This window comes from Eubalaena glacialis, chromosome 13 (genome assembly GCF_028564815.1).
Source record: "Eubalaena glacialis isolate mEubGla1 chromosome 13, mEubGla1.1.hap2.+ XY, whole genome shotgun sequence".
Taxonomy (NCBI): Eukaryota; Metazoa; Chordata; class Mammalia; order Artiodactyla; family Balaenidae; genus Eubalaena; species Eubalaena glacialis.
Window position 1 is genome coordinate 26,352,752 of NC_083728.1, and position 19,800 is coordinate 26,372,551.

At 42.7% G+C, this 19,800-nt stretch overlaps 1 protein-coding gene across 4 annotated transcripts in view; it reads left to right on the plus strand.

Moving 5' to 3' along the window:
- Positions 1–6,068: 6,068 nt before the first annotated feature.
- CDK5RAP1 (CDK5 regulatory subunit associated protein 1) overlaps positions 6,069–19,800 on the plus strand; it is a 37,075-nt gene continuing 23,343 nt past the window's right edge. The window contains exons 1-8 of one of the 4 annotated variants that reach the window (XM_061207852.1): positions 6,069–6,135; positions 6,682–6,894; positions 8,924–9,254; positions 11,910–12,013; positions 12,509–12,543; positions 13,600–13,700; positions 15,628–15,838; positions 17,421–17,541. In XM_061207852.1, the coding sequence (XP_061063835.1) occupies positions 8,945–9,254; positions 11,910–12,013; positions 12,509–12,543; positions 13,600–13,700; positions 15,628–15,838; positions 17,421–17,541 (882 nt within the window). In that variant the 5' untranslated portion in view covers positions 6,069–6,135; positions 6,682–6,894; positions 8,924–8,944. Of the gene's footprint in view, positions 6,136–6,681; positions 6,895–8,733; positions 8,749–8,923; positions 9,255–11,909; positions 12,014–12,508; positions 12,544–13,599; positions 13,701–15,627; positions 15,839–17,420; positions 17,542–19,800 lie in introns of those variants that run through there. The other 3 variants (XM_061207853.1, XM_061207854.1, XM_061207855.1) reach the window with 3 other exon arrangements.

The window sequence follows — 19,800 nt, forward strand, 5'->3', positions numbered from 1 at the left end:
CATAACAAAGTACCCCCAAATTTCACAGCTTAAAACAGTGAACATTTATTCTCTTTCAAGTTCTGTGGATTAGGAATTTGAAAGGGGCTAAGCTGGGTTGTTCTTGTCTCAGGGTCTTTCATGAGGTTATAGTCAAGGTGTCCGCTGCACTCATCTGAAGGCTTGACTGGGGCTAGAGGATCTGTTTCCAATATTTCTCACTTATGGATGTTGGCAGGAAGCCCTACTTCCTCACCACATGGGCCTAATTATAGGGCTGCTTGAGTGTGCTCATGACAAGGCGGTTGGCTTCCCCCAGAGTGAGTGACACAGAAGAGAGAACCAAGAGGGGTCCACAATGCCTCTTATCACCCAGTCTTGGATGTCACATACTGTCACTTTTGCTTTATTCTATTCATTAGAAGTGAGTCACTAATCCCAGCCCACGCTCAAGGGGAGGGGAATTAGGCTCCACCTCTTGAAGAAAGGAATGTCAAAGAATTTGTGGACCTATTTTATTTGTTTATTTATTTAAACTTTTTTTTGTGTGGACCTGTTTTAAAACCATCATAGAGAGCCTCTCGCTCCTTTCCTGCAGAAGGGAGGACGCTTGGAGTGTGCTTCGTGGAATGTTTCTTTGGAATCTGTACCATGCAGCTGGCTGCATATGAGCCCCAGTTGCTTGCATTGTCCAGAAAAATTACCGTGATGACAGTAACGATAGCTTACATTTAGAGAGTGCTTGCTATGTGCTAGGCACTGTACATACATTTCCTCATTGGATCCTCACCACATATCTATGTTGATAGGCACGGCAGTCTCCATTTCACAGGTAAGAAAACTGGGGCTCAGAACAGGAGAGTGACTTGCCCAAAGTCACACAGCTATGAAATGTCTGAGCTTGGATTCAAACTAGGTTTTTCTGACTTCAGGGCCCTTGTTCACCTTAGAGATTTTCTGGCCCTGCACCATCCACTAGAAATATAATGCAAGCCACATTTGTAATTACCAGTTTTCTAGTAGCCATATTTTTAAAAGTAAGAAAAAATAGATGGAAATAATTTTAATAATAAATTTTATTTAACCCAGTAGATCCAAAATGTTATCACTTCAACACATAATATAAAAATTCATTAATGAAATGTTTTACATTCTTTTTCTCATACTGTCTTTGAAATCTGGTGTGTATTTTATACCTACAGCACATCTCTATTCAGATACCAAATTTTCATTGGAAACCTTTGATTGGTATTTAGATTTCATAAAGTTTCCAGTTGAAAAAATTAGATTCACATAATCAAGTATTTCCAAATGTACTAAAGTTTTCCAATAACTGAATTGAGTATCAGTTTTTAAATTAAAATTCATTAAAATGGAATTAAATTCAGTTCCTCATTCACACTGCTTGCATATCACATGCTCAGTAGCCACATGTGGTTAGTAGCTACTGCATTAGACTAAGCAGTTCTAATCAAGGTTCCACACGAAACTGAGGCCCACATGGATTCACGTAACAAGCCAGAGCCAGAGCTCGTTCTAGAAACCTGGGGAAATGCAGGTAAGCAGAGATATTCCAGCTTTGCCCACCTCAATCTGCCCACCCATTCATCAATCCACTGTTCATTTGAGAAATACATAGTGAACACCTACTTTGTGCTAATCCTTGGGTCCAGGAGCTGATTTGCTGGGAGCAAGACTGACAGGCCCCCTTGCACAGGGGAAAGAAATTCAGCAGAAGCTCTCACAATCAAATGTGTGATTGGGTAGACTCATGGAAATACCAGAGAGGCCAGCGGGGACCTGACCTGCTCTGGGGGTGAGGGCAGGTTTCTCTCAGGAGGAGACCTGAAGCTGATGTCCTTCTGAAGGAGCAGGCTAAAAATCAGCTACTGCTGCAATAATGCTGTGGACCGAAACAACTCCAGACTCTGTGGCCACAGCAACAAACATTTATTTTCATGCTTCTGGGGCTGCATGTTGACTGCAGTTTGACTGTTAGAAGCTGGGCTTGGCTGGTTGGCTTTGGTCCAGGCTGTGGGTTGGGCTCAGGCCTACTCTATGATTTTCCTTCTGGAGCCCAGGATGAAGGGGCATCAGCTCCCAGGGCATGTTCTCATGGCAAGTCCCTAGAGTTCAAAGACAAGCAAAGTGCACAAGCACATTTACATCCTCTGCATTTTGTCCACTCTCATTCCGTTGGCCAAAACAAGTCATTTGGCTGAGGCTGATCAGTGGGAAAGGAGGAGGGGAAGAAGAAATTGCTCAGTAACTGTTAGAACTATCACCAACCAGTAGGAGTTAGGTAGGAGGGGGAATGGCATCCCAGATGACAGATTCCCAAGGTGGGATGGAACATGAGCCTTCCATGGAGATCTGGGCGGGGCGGGGAGTGTTGTTTTTATCACCTTCATTGCCCAAGACACAACACTGTCTGAGACTCCACAATATGGCAGCTGAAAGGACCCTTGTTGTTGGAATGTGGTGGGTGATGGGTTGGGAGGTTGGAAATGGTCCCTGGCCCTCACATGGGCTGATGTGTGTGGGACAGGATAGTAGGGATGTTGGGAATGGCTGGTGTGTGTGTGTGTGTGTGTGTGTGTATGTATAGGTGGGGGCAGCATAACATGCACCAGAGAACATTCCTCATGCCCATCCCATGGGCAATCAGAACTGGCAAGGGGTAGCTCTGACATCTTCTGACTTGCTGCCTCCTGCTCTGGCCACAAAAGGGGAAGGTGACACTCCTTCTGGGGCTACTAGGGGAAGATCCAGATTTGAAAGAGCACAGTTCTAAGAGGCCAAGAGACCTGGGTTGAAATCCCGGCTCCTCCCTGACTCCCACATTGGAAGCTCTAAAAGTGGCTTCCTTCCAGCTCTAGAATCCCTCTCTCCTGTGATTCTTTGAGGACAATACCGCGGCTAAAGAGGGAAGGGCCATGTTGAAACGATAAGTAGGACCTGAAATAGAGAATTGATGTGTCAGGAAGGACAGGGTCCATGCTTGGGGTCACTGTGGAGGGTGAATGGGTGTTGTCTGACCTTGGCAGCATGGGTGGGAGGCTTCCCTCCTCAACATAACTCCTATTGGGATGGAGGTTCGGCCACCATGGTGGGGCTCTGTGTGGCACAGGTGGCACCCCCCATGGCCAAGTTAGGACAGAACATCTTCCCCTTGTAGTAAAAACTTTGACAGTAAACCTGAATATTTCTCCAACTGGAGTCTTTAGATCTCAGAGTTTCCAGGAACTTGTCTCTAGAGTCTAAAAGTTTTCCAGGAATTCTGAAATTTTGTATTTTCACGGTGCTGATTATTGCCTGAAAAGATCAGAGCACATTCTACATTACCTGGAGAACCACAGTAAAAAACAAGAGCCATAATACAATTCTTGGGCTGTGTTTGCCTTTGTATATTTGACTCAATTGGCACCCAGCAGTCATGTAAAGAGACGCTGTGGAATTTATTGTGGTATGTCTCAAACTCCTGAAATCTGGGTTTGTTTTTTCTTCACTGCCCCAAGACATCGCACTGGCCCAGGACTCCACAATCTCTGGACAACTGCCACAGCCTCCTCAATACTCTACTGATTTGTCTTCCCACCCTCCTACCCTCAATGCAGTATATTTTCTACATAGCAGCCACTTTATATGCAAAGAAAGTGGAAGTCAGCAGGAAGGACTGACTTGGCCATGGCTATCGTGGAAAGTATCGGAGCCTTAATGTGAACCCAGTCAGTCTGACTTTGAATTAGTCAGTCAGTGTTAAGAATAGGACTTCTTTGTTATCAGACTGACCTGTGGGTGGATCCCAGTTCTGCCATACCCTAGTTATGTGAGCTTCAGCACTTGACTACCTTTTTGTATTTTCAGTTTTCTCGCCTGTAACTCGGGCCAATAATAAACCTCACAGAGTTCTAATGAGGTGTCGAAGAGGCCAGTTGTAGCAGGGGTTGTCAGGCCGCCCAGAGCCTTGGTAATTCAGAGTGCTGGAGTCAGTGACTGCATCTTATTTATAGAGGGCTTTCTCCCAAACCACAGCCTTCCCTGCATAGGCAGAGTAGAAGCACTGAGGAATTAACACAAGTAGGAGTATACTTCCACCATGGCTGGTAGTATATAACTACCCCAGCTTCCTCTCCCTTTGGGTGAAATAATTCTGAGGTCTGTGTCTTACACTGTTTCCTAGAGCTCCCCAACAGAATGAAGACCCAGATGCCCACCTTGGTAACTGGCTTGATAACACACTCCTTATTGGCTGTCTCCCCTGTCTCATTCCCTGAGTTACCTTATCAGTGTCTCCTGTGATCACCTGCCTGCACTCAAGTCCTTTGTTCAAGGTCTGCTTCTGGGGAACCCAAACTAATACATAAAGCAGTCATTTGTTCATTCAACAAGTATTTATTAAGCCCTCCTATGAATCAGACTCTGTGCTACGCCCTGGGGACATTGCAGTGAACATGACAGAATGTGTCGCTGCTCTCAGGGAGCTGAATGTCTAGGAAATAGGCAATGGCAAGTAAACAAAAAATGCTATCATTTTGGATAGTGACAAATACTGAGAAGAAAATGATGTGATAGTGATGGGAGCCTTTTACATGGGGTGGTCAGAGAGGGCCTCTCTGGAGAGCTGATATTTAAGCTGAGACATGAAGGATGAGAAGGCACCAGCCTTGAAACAATTTTGGGGAACATTCCAGAGAGAGAATGTTCAAAGTACAAAGGCTCTGAGATAAACATGTGCTTGGGATATTGAAGGAGCAAAATAAAATTGTGTAGTTGAAATATAGTTAATTAGAACATGGTAGAAGTAAATAGTAAGAAATAAATAAGTAGGTTGGAGAAGTAAAAAGTAAGCAGTAGCCAGATAATGCAGGTCCTAGGACACAGTAGGAAATCTGGATTTTATTGCAAAGGCAATGGCAAGCCACTGGGAGTTTTCAGCAGAGGAATGATGTGATCTGAGTTAAGTCTTGTGTTTTTTTGTTGTTGTTTTGTTTTGTTTTGTTTTCTTCCTGCTGCACTGCACAGCTTTCAGGATCTTAGTTCCCCAGCCAAGGATGGAGATCGAACCCGGGCCCACCTCAGTGAAAGCGCGGAGTCCTAACCACTGGACCGCCAGGGAACTCCCATGATATGAGTTAAGAAGACAAACTCTCTTAGGCTCTGTGTGGGAAATAGTTGGTAGGAAACTAGGTTACGGGCAAAAGCAAGGAGGCCAGTTAGCAGGCTATTGCTGTCCTTTCTGATGAGATGATGGTGGCCTGGGCTAGAGTTGCAGCAGAAGAACGGGAGAATGGGAAGTGGATAGATTTGAGACATTTTGGAGTTAGAGCTGACAAAACTTTGCTGATAGATTGAGTGTGGAGATTGAGGGAGAGGAAACAAAAAATGACTCAGTTTCTCCTAGTGCAACTGGGAGGATGCTTGGGTCATTTACTGAGATGGGCAAGACTGGGCAGACACAGGTTTTGGGTTAGGATGTGTATGAAGAAATGAGTTCTGTATTGAGTCAGAGACGGTCGATAGGTACCCAAGGGGAGGTGCCCCATAGACAGTGGAACTATGTGTCTGTGACTCCAGGGGTTGGGAGGGGGGTTCTATGCTGGAAACGTGAATTGGGAAGTCTTTAACCTATAACGCGGCGCTGTCCAATAGAAATAGAAAGCGAGCCACGTAAATAATTAAAATTTTCCCAGTAGCCACACTGAAAAAAGTAAAAAGAAACAGATGAAACTAACTTAAATAATATACTCATTTAAACCAATAAATCCCAAATATTATCTCAGCACGTAGTCAATATAAAAATTATCGAGGAGATAGCTGGCATTCTTTCTTCGACATCCGGTGTGTATTTTACATTTAGAACACATTTAACTCGCACTCGCCACATTTCAAGCGCTCAGTTGCCACCTGCCGGCTAGGGGTTACCGCTTGGTTCAGCGCACCAGTGGAGGGTTTTCAAAGCCAGGAGCTTGGACCCACCCGGACAGTAGAGAAGACGCACTTCCGGCGGACGGAGCGCGCCGGACGGAGCGCCCCGGACGGAGATTTCGGCGGAACGGAAGTTGCGCGTGTGCGTGCGCAGCCGCAGACAGCTGAGCCGGGAGCTTGCCTACTGAGAGGAGCTTCCGCGGCTGGACGCCAGGCATTCGGGCAGCGGTAGGTGAACGGAGTGCCGGCGGAGGTCGCCTGCGCTCTCCGCCACGCCCCACGTCTGGGACTGGAGGGGCGGCGGTGCCCCGGGAATGCGCGGTGTTCAAGGCGGGGGCTGGCGCGGTGGTTACAGCGCGGACCCTGGAGTCAGACTGTCGGGGTTCGCACCCCAGCCCCGCTTCCTACTCGTTTGTGACCTTGGACAAATCAGCCTTCTTTCCCCCGAGCCTTAGCTTTGTCCCCTGTGAAGTGAGGATGATAGTAGAACCTGCCTCACAGTTGCTGTGAGGATTAAATACGGTAATCCATGGAAAGCGCTTAGCACCACTCTTGACACGTTGTAATCACCCAATGAAGTGGGATGCTTTATTGTTTATGTTAAGATGAGGCTTTTGTCTCATCGTTATTGTCGACTGCCAATTAATGTAGACCCCCACCGAGACCCCCTACATTGTGCTATGCAAGCATTTTGTTCGTATTGTCACATTTGATCCTCACAACAGACATGGAGATAGGTGCTGTAATAGGTACTATTATTCCCATTTTACACAGGAAATGGAAGCTGCCAGAACTTAAGACGCTTCCACGTGCCCAAAGTTATCTGGCGAGGCAGCAGTTGGGTCAGACTCCGTCTCTCGCGTCTTAACCACAATGCTCTATACCCACCATCAAAGGAGGTGTGGGCTGCAATTGTGCAGTTACTGAAGAATTACTGTATGCCAAGTTAGGCTTTAACATCTTTAATTCTCACAACACCTCTGAGAGGTGGGTATTATTTTTATCCTTACTTTACAGTTGTGGAATTGGTGGCTCAGAGGTAGGAATTTGACTTTCCCGAGGTCACACGGTGACCTCGGGTGACTTTAAAGTTCACACTAAAAGTCTGCTGTTCTCTGTCACTTGAAAGTAGGTTGGCATTGCCCCTGCCTAAAGTGCTGGTAGCATGTACAGCAGGTGATCGGGTTGGAGAAGTAACAGGCCACATCTGCTCATTTTACATGTATAGCACCTGCCATGTTACTAGAATGGGAGATACTAAGAATGTAGAAATGAATGAGATTTTTTCCCTGCTTTCAGAGACCTCCGGCTTACAAGGGATAAGCAGTAATTAACAGCAAAGTGTGATGAGTCTTGTGATAGTTAGAAGGAGGCTTTGGGAACCTAGGGGAGGACCCCTAGACTTTGGCGGTGGTGGCCAGGAAAGGCTTCCAGGAGGAAGCAGAGACCTAAAAGTAGTGTAGGAGTTGGCCAAGTCAGTTGAGCGAAGATACATCAGCCAGAGAAAACAGCATGTGTAAAAGCCTAGAAGCTAGTGAAGATCAGTACAAAGATGTCTGGTATGGCTGGAGTGAGGTAGTCAGGCTGGAGATGTGGGGTCCATTAAGAATATGTGGTGGAAAGTAAGTCTCCACCTTTTGTGCTTTGAGTCACCTAGGTTCCTTCCTGGGAGGCACCCTCTGTTTCTTATGCATTCTAGAGATATTGTATGTATTTACAAATATGAACCTGAATATTCATGTCTTCTTTCCTACACAGATTTCTGGATGGCCCGTTATATCTAGTATAACACTTTGCTTCTTTGCTTTTTTGTCATGTATAGATTCAACCTCACTTTCTAACGGTTGCATCTTATTCCATTGTATGGATGTACTGTGACTTATTTAACTAGTCCCCTATTGATGACATTTAGATCTTTTCCGTTTCTTTGCTATTAGAAACACTGCTGCATCAAATATCCTTATGCATAGGTTATTTTGCACATGAGTCTATCTGTAGGATAAATACCTAGGAATGGAACTGCTTGGTCAAAGGGTTTTTGTGTGTTTTTTTTTTAATTAATTTTTATTGGAGTATAGTTGATTTACAGTATTGTGTTAGTTTCTGCTGTATAGCAAAGTGAATCAGTTATACATATACATCTATTCAGTCTTTTTTAGATTCTTTTCCCACATAGGTCATTACAGAGTACTGAGTAGAGTTCCCTGTGCTACACAATAGGTTCTTATTAGTTATCTAGGGTTTGTGTGTTTGTAATTTTGATGGAAGGTGGTAAATTGCTCTCTGTAAAGGTTGTGCCATTTTCCATCCCTCCCCCCGCAGCCATATGTGAGAGAGTCTGGGTGGGAAGTTTGAAGAGCAGTAATCTGAGACTCTTGGAGGTCAAAAGTAGTCACCGATCAGGCATATGGTGCCCCCATGTTAGATACTTCCCTTTTGAAGGAACCCAAAAGAAGATGCCCTCAGTAAATGGTTTCACAGTGTGGGGAGGCGGTGTAGCAAGGTGGCTAGGGGCACAGGCTTTGTTTTAATAGAGACCTTTATTTGAATCCCGACTCTGCTGCTTACTGGCTGTGGGAGCTTAGGTAAGTCCCTCAGCCTCTCTGTCTATTTCCTCCTCTCTGAATGGAGATAATAATAGTGTCTGTTGCCTATGTTCCTCAGGATGCTGTGAAGATTTAAAGAGCTGATACACGTAAAGCCCTTGGAACTGTTCCTGGCACAAGATACTACTTTGTTATTTTGTCAGGGCTTCTCATTTCATCTCTACAACCCCTTTGTTTTAGAAACAGACTGCCTGGATTTGCATCTCATCTCTGGCACTTCTTTGTGTGATATTTGGCAAGTTGCCTCAGTTTTTTCACCTGTAAAATATTATTAAGGGGACAATATTATTAAGAGTACCTTCTTGGGTTTTTGTGATGATTAAATGTATTAATACACTTGGAAGTGCTTAGAGCAGTGCCCTGTATATAGTGTTCAATAAATATTGGTGATGTCTGTCATTCTCTTGCAGTCTTTGGGCTGTTTTAGTGCCATGCATCCTTTACAGTGTGTCCTCCAAGCGCAGAGATGTCTGAGGTGGGGGCCCTTGACCTCTGTGTGCTGGCTGCTGCTCAGGACCTGCAGGGCACACAGTGGTGTCCGCAGCTCTGCATGTCCCAGTCCAGAGACGCGGCAGGAGGATGGAGTTTGGAAGGATTTCAGCTCCAGGCTGGCCACTGGACCGACTTTTCAGCATTTTTTAAGAAGTGCTTCCGTTCCTCAAGAGAAACCGTCTACTCCAGATGTGGAGGACCCACCCCCATATCTCACAGTGGATGAACTTTTAGGAAGGCAGAGAAAAGGTTGGTTTTACTTTACTTCTCTTTGGACTTCCTGCTTTACTCCTTTCCAGCATCCATAGTCTAATTCTTTCTTTCTTTATTTTTTTGGCTACGTTGGGTCTTCATTTCTGCAGTCACGCTTTCTGGGCTACTCTTGATTGCGGGGTGCGGGCTTCTGATTGCAGCGGCTTCTCTTTTTTGCAGAGCATGGGCTCTAGGCATGCGGGCTTCAGTAGTTGCAGCAGGCGGGCTTCAGTAGTTGTGGCGCGTGGGCTCAGTAGTTGCAGCATGAGGGCTCCAGGGCACGCAGGCTTCAGTAGTTGTGGCGCATGGGCTTAGTTGCTCCGTGGCATGTGGGATCTTCCCGGACCAGAGCTCGAACCCATGTTCCCTGCGTTGGCAGGCGGATTCTTAACCACTGTGCCACCAGGGAAGTCCCATAGTCTGATTCTTAACAGGTCTTTTATTACAGACCTGGCTTTGGAGGGTTAACAGAGTGGGAAGGCTGCTAAGTTATGGAATCATCAGACTCTACCAAGTAACAATAATATAAAGAAACTTATAGTTTGGGTACACGCAACTTGGGGGTAGAAGTCCTGGGGAGTCCTCTCTTTGGTTACTTTTGGAAACCCTTATGATCTCTATTCTGATTTTTAGATCATCCTAAGTTATAAGGTAGGTTTCATAATTGGTGCTGTAGAAAATCATTATGCTTAGGCAGAGGTTTTCTGAGAAACATAATGCACTGAGTTAAAATGCCTTTAAAAAAATGTTTGAGGGCTTCCCTGGTGGCACAGTGGTTTAGCATCCGCCTGCCAATGCAAGGGACACGGGTTCAAGCCCTGGCCTGGGAAGATCCCACATGCTGCGGAGCAACTAAGCCCATGCGCCACTACTGCTGAGCCTGCGCTCTAGAGCCCGCGAGCCACAACTACTGAGCCTGCGTGCCACAGCTACTGAAGCCTGCGCGCCTAGAGCCCGTGCTCCGCAACAAGAGGAGCCACGACAATGAGAAGCCCGTGCACCGCAACGAAGAGTAGCCCCCGCTCACCGCAACTAGAGGAAGCCCGCACACAGCAATGAAGACCCAACACAGCCAAAAATAAATTAAAAAAAAAAAAAAAAAAGTTTGAAGAGACATTAAGAGACAACCAGACCTCTCCCCTTTTGCACTGTTTCAAAAAAAAATTTCCCTTTATAATTCTTAATGATTTGGTTGCAGTCATATGGTGCAAATTATTTGTAATGTGCTATTTTCATTTAATATTCTTCCAAATACTAGTCTTCATAATTAAATTTAAAAACATTGCTGCAAAATATCACATGCTGTACCATGATGTTTTCCAATTGTTGGGACATTAGGTTGTTTCAAAAATTTTTATATTATAAATAACACTATAATAAGTGCCTCATATATATGTATACAGATACATGCATATATAGATAGCTTTGCTTCTTTAAAAATTTTTTTCTGGAATAAATTTCTAGGAGTTGAATTGGTAAATCAAGGAGTCTGTATACCTTGTGACTCCTGCTCGGTATTTTGTAGTCCTTTAAAATTTGTTGTTCCCTTCAGTCTCTCCCTGACATAAGTTTGGTGTTTTCTTTTTTTAGACAAGGGAAGTGAGCCAAGGAAGGTTTAAAAAAAAATCCTGATTGTTTCTTTCTTTTTTAAAAAAAATTACTGCTCTTTTCTATTGGTTTTCATGTGATTGTCCTTCAACTTTTAACTCCATTTAGAATTTATTTGGGTTTGTGGATTAGAGTGCGTTGGTGGGCGCAGGGGTTGAAATAGGAATTTAGTTTGAAGGGTCTTGCTATGGTGTGAAATTGAGGTTCTTATAGCTTTGTGCAAATGTGTTTTATGTCATGTTAGCCATGCTTGCTTTCATTTAAGACGTTTGAAGTTACTGTAGGAAGTTGCCTCATTTTTATTTTGTGGCTTTATGTACCCTCTGGCCACTGCTGCTCCCTCCAGAGTCTGGAGAACCTCATTTTAAGAAGGAGGAGCGTAACATATGGATTTTTTTTTTTTTAATAAATTTATTTGTTTTATTTATTTATTATTTTTGGCTGCGTTGGGTCTTCGTTGCTATGCATGGGCTTCTCATTTCAGTGGCTCCTCTTGTTGCGGAACATGGGCTCTAGGCACGCGGGCTTCAGTAGTTGTGGCTTGCGGGCTCTAGAGCGCAGGCTCAGTAGTTGCGGCGCACGGGCTTAGTTGCTCCGCGGCATGTGGGATCTTCCCGGACCAGGGCTCGAACCCGTGTCCCCTGCATTGGCAGGCGGATTCTTAACCACTGCGCCACCAGGGAAGCCCTAACATGGATTTAAATTTATTTCCCCCCAGGTTGATAATTATTGTCAACTAGTCCTCCCTTTTCTAATTGTTTTTATAACCATATTTCCTGATTGTCAGGTGCATGTTTTCTCCATTTTTAAATGATACGGCTTGTAATTGGTGTGTGTATATAATGTAGTATTTCTTTTGTTCTGAAAGGCTGTCATTAATTTGGGGGTACATCTGGCAATTAATGATGCCTTAGAATTGAGGCAACAGGGGACTTAGCGGCTAACCAGTTGCCTCAGGTGTTTCTGGGGCATTTGGGGAAGAGACCTTTTGAGACATGTGGTCCCTTTTCATCTGCCTACAACGGAATTGCCCTCTCATTGCAGTCTACTTTGAGACCTATGGCTGCCAGATGAATGTGAATGACACAGAGATAGCCTGGTCCATCTTACAGAAGAGTGGCTACCTCCGGACCAGTAACCTTCAGGAGGTATACACATTTCCTGCTTCCCCTTGTTTCCAGGGCGAGATTCTGCATGTGTGCCAGTTCTTGGGTGGAGTTTCAGGAACAGGCTATGGCCTAGTGAGAGTGAGTTCCCTTGAGGAAAGTGTGTAGTATGGGACCGAGGTGTACTTTTGTTGCAGTTATTTTTGAAACTTTTAAGGTGGTGCTTACCTTCAGGCAAGGAACTAGGTTAAAAATGGGCCGTGAGGAGGAGGGGAATGGGAAGTTAGTGTTTAATGGGTACAGGTTTTAGTTGGGGAAGATGAAATAGTTGTGGAGGTTGATGGTGGTGATAGCTGCACAGCAGTGTGAATGTACATAATGCTACTGAACTGTACACTTAAAAATGGTTAAAATGGTAAATTTTATGTTATGTGTGTTTCACCACAATCTGAAAAAAAAAAAGGGCTGTGGGCAGTGATTCTAAAAGGTTAATTTCAAAGATCATAATTTTCCTTTTTTTCCTTGCTCTCCACCCAGGCTGATGTGGTCCTCCTTGTCACATGTTCTATCAGGTGGGAATTTGTTCTTTACCTAGAGAGTGAATATATCTTATATAATAATGCCAGAGCCAACGGTGCCACGCTGGCCCTACCTATGGAGATGAGCCAGTGGATTTGCAGTTTTACACCAGTAGAGATAGTAACGATAGAATGGTCAGCATTTGCTAAGCGTGGACTGTGTGTCAGGTCTTGTACTGAGTACTATACGTGCACTAACTAATTGTCACAACAACCCTATGAGGTAGGTGCTGTTATCAAACTCATTTTATTGATGAGGAAACCGAGAGTGTGCTGAGTTGCCCAACTTTTTCTTGGGTTATTCTTGCAGCCAATGGCACATGTTTATGATGTACCTCACATCATAAGGGCTAGGTACCGTCAGTAGTTAGGGACAGAGTTCTGAACAGAGATGGGTGGCATCCATCAGAAGTGAACATACCCTGTTTATTACTTTGTTTCTGTGTACAAGGCATGTTGGTGTTATGTTTCCTCAGCTGGCTATACTGTCAATTAATTAATCCAACATTTTTGTTCTGAGGGTCTTTGCTGCAAGACATTGGACTAGGTTCTTTGGGAGATTCAGAAATGAACCCTTCCTCCATGGAGCCTGACTTTAAGGAGTCTGGTCTGATATGGAAACTAAGACAGATACACAAATAGCTCTAATATCTGGCAGAAAGCACTAGGTATAAAAATCAAACAGTAAAAAGGAGAAATTGCTGAGTACAGGGAATAGAATAGTTAAAGTGACAGGAGAACAAACTCTCCAACAGAAGAGAGTTGGGGAGGGTTTTGTGGAGTAGGTTGTTTTTGATTTTGGTTTAAAGGCTTGTCAGGATTTGGAGATGTGCAGGGAGGGCGTCATTCTAGGAATAGTTTTGGCCACACCGCATGGCTTTCAGGATCTTAGTTTCCCAACCAGGGATTGAACCTGTGTCTTTGCAGTGAAAGCGTGGAGTCCTAACCACTGTACTGCCAGGGAATTCCCATTCTTCCCATTGTCTTGCTCTTTTAGATTGCTTTGTAGTTTATTTTCAGGTTCAGGTCTACCTTTTTCGACCTCTGCAGGGAGAAGGCTGAACAGACCATCTGGAATCGTTTACATCAGCTCAAATCCTTGAAGTCAAAACGGCTCCGCTCCCGAGTGCCTCTGAGGATTGGGATTCTAGGTATCTGGTAATTTGCAGATTTTGTGAGTTTTGTGAGACTTGGGCTCCATGTAGCTTTATATGCTAGGGTTTCCCTTAGAGGCTGGATTCCCAGTGGTGAAGAAATCTTATACAATCTTATACATGCCATTCAACTCTTATACTTAATGTTAGAGGCTGTAGGATTAAATGAGATAAAGCTCATGAAAGGGCTTTTCTTAGTGCCTTAAAATAATAGGTACTGTACTCAGAAAGTGATCTGTCCTTACTAGTCTGATGGGGCTCATGGTGGCACAGAGTAGTGGATAGGAGAGAGTTTGGAGTCTGAAGGGACAGCTTGAATTTACCACGTAGGCACCTTTTATCTTGACTCCTGAAGCATGCCCAAGTGAAGATCTAATTATTCACTGACCAGTATAATAGCCACTAGCCACATGTGGTCATTTAAATTTAATTACACTTAAATAATATTAAAAATTCACTTCTTCAGTCTCACTAGCCACATATCGACTGCTCAGTAGCCACACTTGACTAGTGCTACCAGTTTGAACAGCGTAGGTAAAGCACATTACCATTGTCTTAGAAAGTTCTATTGGACAGCTCTGGTATAGATAGCTGGGAGGCATATTTCAAAAATAAATATTCTGTACCCTCATGGTCCCAGAATTTAGTCAATGTACTTAACCTTAAAATAGGCTGTGTCCATTGTGGAATAGTTAAATTAATTCTTCTTGATGATGGGTCGAAACACAGGTTGGAGCATATCCTTTATTACACAGATTAATGTACTAAGTGATGCAGGAGGATGGAAAGATTAGCTAGAATGTTTTGTTCCATTCCAGTTCCTTCATTATAGAAGCCCCTGGGTATATATCTGTTAGGAATGTCAGAAATCCCCCAAATAGTTTTTTTCTTTTAATTGTGGTAAAGTATATGTAACATAAAGTTTACCATTTGGACCCCTTTTAGATGTACAGTTCAGTGGTATTAAGTACATTCACATTGTTGTGCAGCCATCACCTCCATCCATTTCAGGAACTTTTTCATCTTCCCAATCTGAAACTCCACACTAATTAAGTAATGACTCCCCATTCCTCCCTCACTTCAGTCCCTGGCAACCACCATTCTACTCTCTGCCTCTGTGAATTTTACTGCTCTGGGTACTTCATATAAATGGAATCATACAACATTTTGGTGACTGGCTTTTTTCACTTAGCATAATACCCTCAAGGTTCATCCAGGCTGTAGCTTGTGTCAGAATTTCCTTCCTTTTTAAGGCTGAATAATATTCCATTGTATGTATATATCACATCTGTTTATGGATGCTCGGATTGCTTCCACTTTTTGGCTATTGTGAATGATGCTGCTATACACAGTTGTACAGCGAAGAATAGTTCTTAAACCAGTGTTTTTAAAGGGTTTTTGTTTAATAAAATGGATTTTTAAATTGTATAGTTTTACTAATAACAGTGGTGTTCTTGATTATGGAAGATACCAGCGTAGATGGATAACTCATTTCTTATAGGTTTTAATAAGTATTATGGGCAACAAGAGGGATAAAGTATGTAAGTGCAGTTGTATATAAATAAGTTTTATTTTAATAAATAAGTTCCTGACACAAAATAGTTTTTATTTGTAGCACCAAGTAATTTTCAATTGAAAAAAGAAGTGGTTCATGTCTAGAAAGGTTTTTGGATGGTGGTTTCATTTTTTTCCAGGCATTTCATTGAATTGCTATAGAGCTGTTTTCCTGTGGTTTTCTTATATAGGAATATGCAGGTTCCAGAGGTATAGAAGTGTTGGGCAAATTTGAAGGATGATGCTAAACTCCTAGAGAAGTTTTTGTGACCTGGTCTCTGATCCAGCTGGAGAGAATGTGTACTAAAAAGAAGTTGTGAGACGAGATGAATTTGGGAACAGGTCTTAGCTTATTTCTTTTCCCTCCCAGGCTGCATGGCTGAGAGATTGAAGGAGGAGATCCTCAACAGAGAGAAAATGGTGGATATTTTGGCTGGTCCAGATGCCTATAGGGACCTTCCTCGGCTGCTTGCTGTTGCCGAGTCAGGCCAGCAAGCTGCCAATGTTCTGCTCTCTCTGGATGAGACCTATGCTGATGTCGTGCCAGTCCAGACGAGCCCCAGTGCCACTTCTGCTTTTGTGTGAGTCACTGACCAAGAGATGGGGAGTCAGCTTCTCCTTTCTTACTTTTAAAATAACATGTTAATTTTATTACATTAAAAAAATTAATGCACGTAGTACAAAAAACTGAAGACAATAGATGGTATAGTAAGACTCCCTCACACCTGTCATCCTCAGTCTCCTAGGCTACCTCTCAGAGGCAGCCATGTTAGGAGTTTCTTATATAATCCTTTCAGAGGTATTCTTTGCACATGCATTCATGTATATAATATGGAATCTTTCCTACCCTCCCTTCTATACTCTTATTATTTTTTTCACTTAAAATATCTAGGGCTTTCAGAATCTTTTTTTCCCCTCCTCTGATCTTTTAAGTTAAAAAAAGAAGATCTGATGACAAAATAGTTCATGTTTGTTGAAGAATATGTGGAAAGATAGAAAAACACAAAGAAGAGAGTAAGGATTATCTATACTCCTACTAGCTAATGATAAACACTATTATCAGTTTGGTGTGTATCTGTTCTTCTGTGTTTGTGTGTGTATGCTTTGTGTATATTTATTTATAAAAATTGGCTCTTGGTGTACTTGGTTTTACAACCTTTTCATATTTAAAATAATGTACATTTGTTATATCATGAAATTTTCTCTAACAGATTGGCAAATAGGCTTATAGCCTATTTTTGTAAATAAAGTTTTATTGTAATACAGCCATACCCATTTATTTATATATTGTCTGTGGCTGCTTTTGCCACTACAATATCAGAATTGGGTAGTTGTGAGGAGGATGAGTCTCTACTGTATAGTCTGCAAAACCTCAAATATCTACCATCTGGTTTTTTACGGAAAAAGTTTGCCAACCTCTCATTTTAATGGCTATCCAATACTCTGTAGTTGGAATGCTTTATAAAAATTAATAGCTAACATTTATTTAACAGTCCTTCAGTGAACATCTTTACTATACATCTATCCATCATTATTTCCTTAAGATAAATTTAGGCTTTCATATACATGATGCAATGAAAGAGGGTGATGTAACTTAGATACTTAGCATTTGGATCAGGAATGAGTGAGAGATGCAGAACCTTGTGTTTTAAATCCAAGGTCTCCATTCCTAATACACTCTTTATAATATTTATTTTTTTCTGCTCTAGATTTAAAGAGTTCAAAAATATCTAAATATAAACAGTAGAGAGTTCAGGTGTGGTACGTCTGCAACCCGTTCCTTCACCACTGCGGTCCCTTAGGGTAACCACTGCATCCACCAATTACAGTTTGGTTTATATCCTGTGATTAACACATAATAATTTTTTTTTTTTTGGCCGTGTTGTGCAACTTGTGGGATCTCATTTCCCCGACCAGGGATTGAACCCAGGCCACGGCAGTGAAAGCCTGGAATCCTAACCACTAGGCCACCAAGGAACTCCCCATAATAGTTTTTAAAGATAAAAAATGTCTGCTTTATTGCTTCTTAGATCTCCAACTGGTCCAGTGTGAGCCTGTTGCCAAGAGAATTCAGAGCCAGAGGATAATGCCAAGGGAGCTGCTCCTTGGGTTGGACCAGGCCATCCTGCTCCTGTTACTAAGTTCTGGTGCTTTCCTCCCCAGGTCTATCATGCGAGGCTGTGACAACATGTGCAGCTACTGCATTGTTCCTTTCACACGTGGCCGGGAGAGGAGTCGGCCTGTTGCCTCCATTCTGGAGGAAGTGAGGAAGCTTTCTGAGCAGGTGAAAAATTCTCCAGCCCTTCTTATTGTGAGCGTGTTTGCGGGAGGATGAGGACAACCTTTCTAGTTTTGCAACCTGTGCTGTCTCTAAGCTGTACAAGTTTAGAACCATACCTGGCCAGAAAGAAATACCTGGGTGTACATCTTGGGTTTGCTGCCCAGGAATTATAGGCAGATCCACTGAGAGGTTTGCTCAGGTGGCAGCACAGTAGAATGGAGAAAGCATGAATCAGATGATTGTGAATTCTGGCTCCACCATTCTCTGGCTTGATGCCCTGGCATAGGTCACTTAACTATCTTCTTCAAAACACAGTTTCCCCATCTATGAAAAGAGGGTAGATACCTTCTTTGCTAGGTTATTGGAAGGATTGTTACTGGAAGGACAATTGTTACTGGCACTTAATAAGTTTTTAGAGAATGATTTATTAGTCTGTCTTTGTATTCTAGGCTATTCCCAAATTTCTTGTTCATTTTATCACTGAGCCAGCTCACTAGTTGAGGGACAGAGGTTAGGTGAGGGTAGTGAATCAGATCAGAGGCCAGAGGGGAGATATCTCCTGCCTTCCTCCTATTGGGAGCTGGTCCCTCAGGCCTTGAGGTCTCTCCCTAACCCTAGGCCCTAATATTCCAGCCCTGCAAAAGAAGACAATAGGTGGGAATATGGAGCTTTTCTTCCACTTGAGTCTCTGTGTTTTCTTACTTGCTTCGCTTAGGAACCATGCGAGGCTAGCCCCTGCTCCAGTTCTAAGTCAGCAGTTTGCCTTTGTGCACTCTGGCACGCTCTCTTCTCCCATCCCCAGATTCTCAGTTCCCTGATTTGGTCTCTGGCTGCTCACAGGCACTGTGAGTATTCTTCATACCTTACCTCTCCCAGTGCTATCTAAAGTGGTCTAAAGTGGTCTCCTTCCTCTCCCCTTCCAGCTCCCCAACCGTACCAAAACTCACTCCTTTGGGATGGAGATATTCTGTTTAAATAGACTGAGGTGATGACAAAAACCCCCTAACTTTTCTAGGTTATTTGCGTATGAAAGAATGAACTTAATAACATTAAAGTGAATCTTAGTGAATTCAAAGACTTTGACTTATGAAAAATTAAGATTCTGCATTGTGTGTGTGTTTTTAAAAATTAATTAATTAATTTGGCTGCATTGGGTCTTAGTTGTGGCACTTGGGATCTTCGTTGTGGCATGCAGGATCTTTCGTTGCAGCGCATGGGCTTAGTTGCCCCGCAGCATGTGGGGATCTTAGTTCCCTGACCAGGGATCGAACCCGTGTCCCCTGCAGTGGAAGCGTGGAGTCCCACCCACTGGACTGCCCGGGAAGTCCTTGAAATTTAATAATTGTTACATTTTGCTATATTTATTTTTTTTGTTAAGTATCTCAGAGTACAGCATGACATTTCACCGTTAAGTAATTGTGCATCCCTAAAAAAAAATAAGGATATTTTCAATACCATTAATTCCTCTAACAGGATTAACAAAAAACGCTAAGTATCTTTTCATTTTAGTCCACTCATATTCAAATTTTCCCAATTGTCCCATAACTCTTTTTTTCATTTGGTCATTACATCTCTTTATATGTGTGTGTGTTTTACTTAGTTTTATATCTTACTATCTTTTAAAAAAATATTCTGGTTTGGAATAACTTCAAACTTTTCTTTTCTGTAAGAAAAGTTGCAAAGATAGTTACCTCTAATGTTAACATCTCACTTAACTTTGGTACATTTCTTAAAACTAAAAGATTAGCATTGGTATATTATTGTTAACTGACTTCAGACTTTATTCTGATTTTGCCAGTTTCCCCACTAATGTCTTCTTCTGGATCCAATCCAGGATCCACATTGCATTTAGTATATCCTGTTTTTTAAGCTAACATTATGTCACAACTTGTAAAAATAAATAGTCTTTATGGAGACTCGGGTTTTGACAGTTAAATGCATTGCATGGTCCTGGAGTGGGATTCTAATCAGGGAAAAAAAATGTTTAAAAAAATTACATATTTTTATGTGATTGTGATCTCACTGCCTAAGCAAGTTTGTATCCTGTTTGTAACAGTGTGAACATTTTCTCATGTCATTAACAGCTTTTAATTTATTTTTGTAGTTGTGTGGCCTTCCTTGGTATGGATGCACTATGATTTACTTGTAGGACAGCAGCTTTCAAATTGCTTTCAGTTCTTCCTCTGTTAAAACAGTGCTGTGTAGAAGTACATCTCTATGCATTAATCTTTGTCCATCTTAATAGTTATATCCATAAGATAA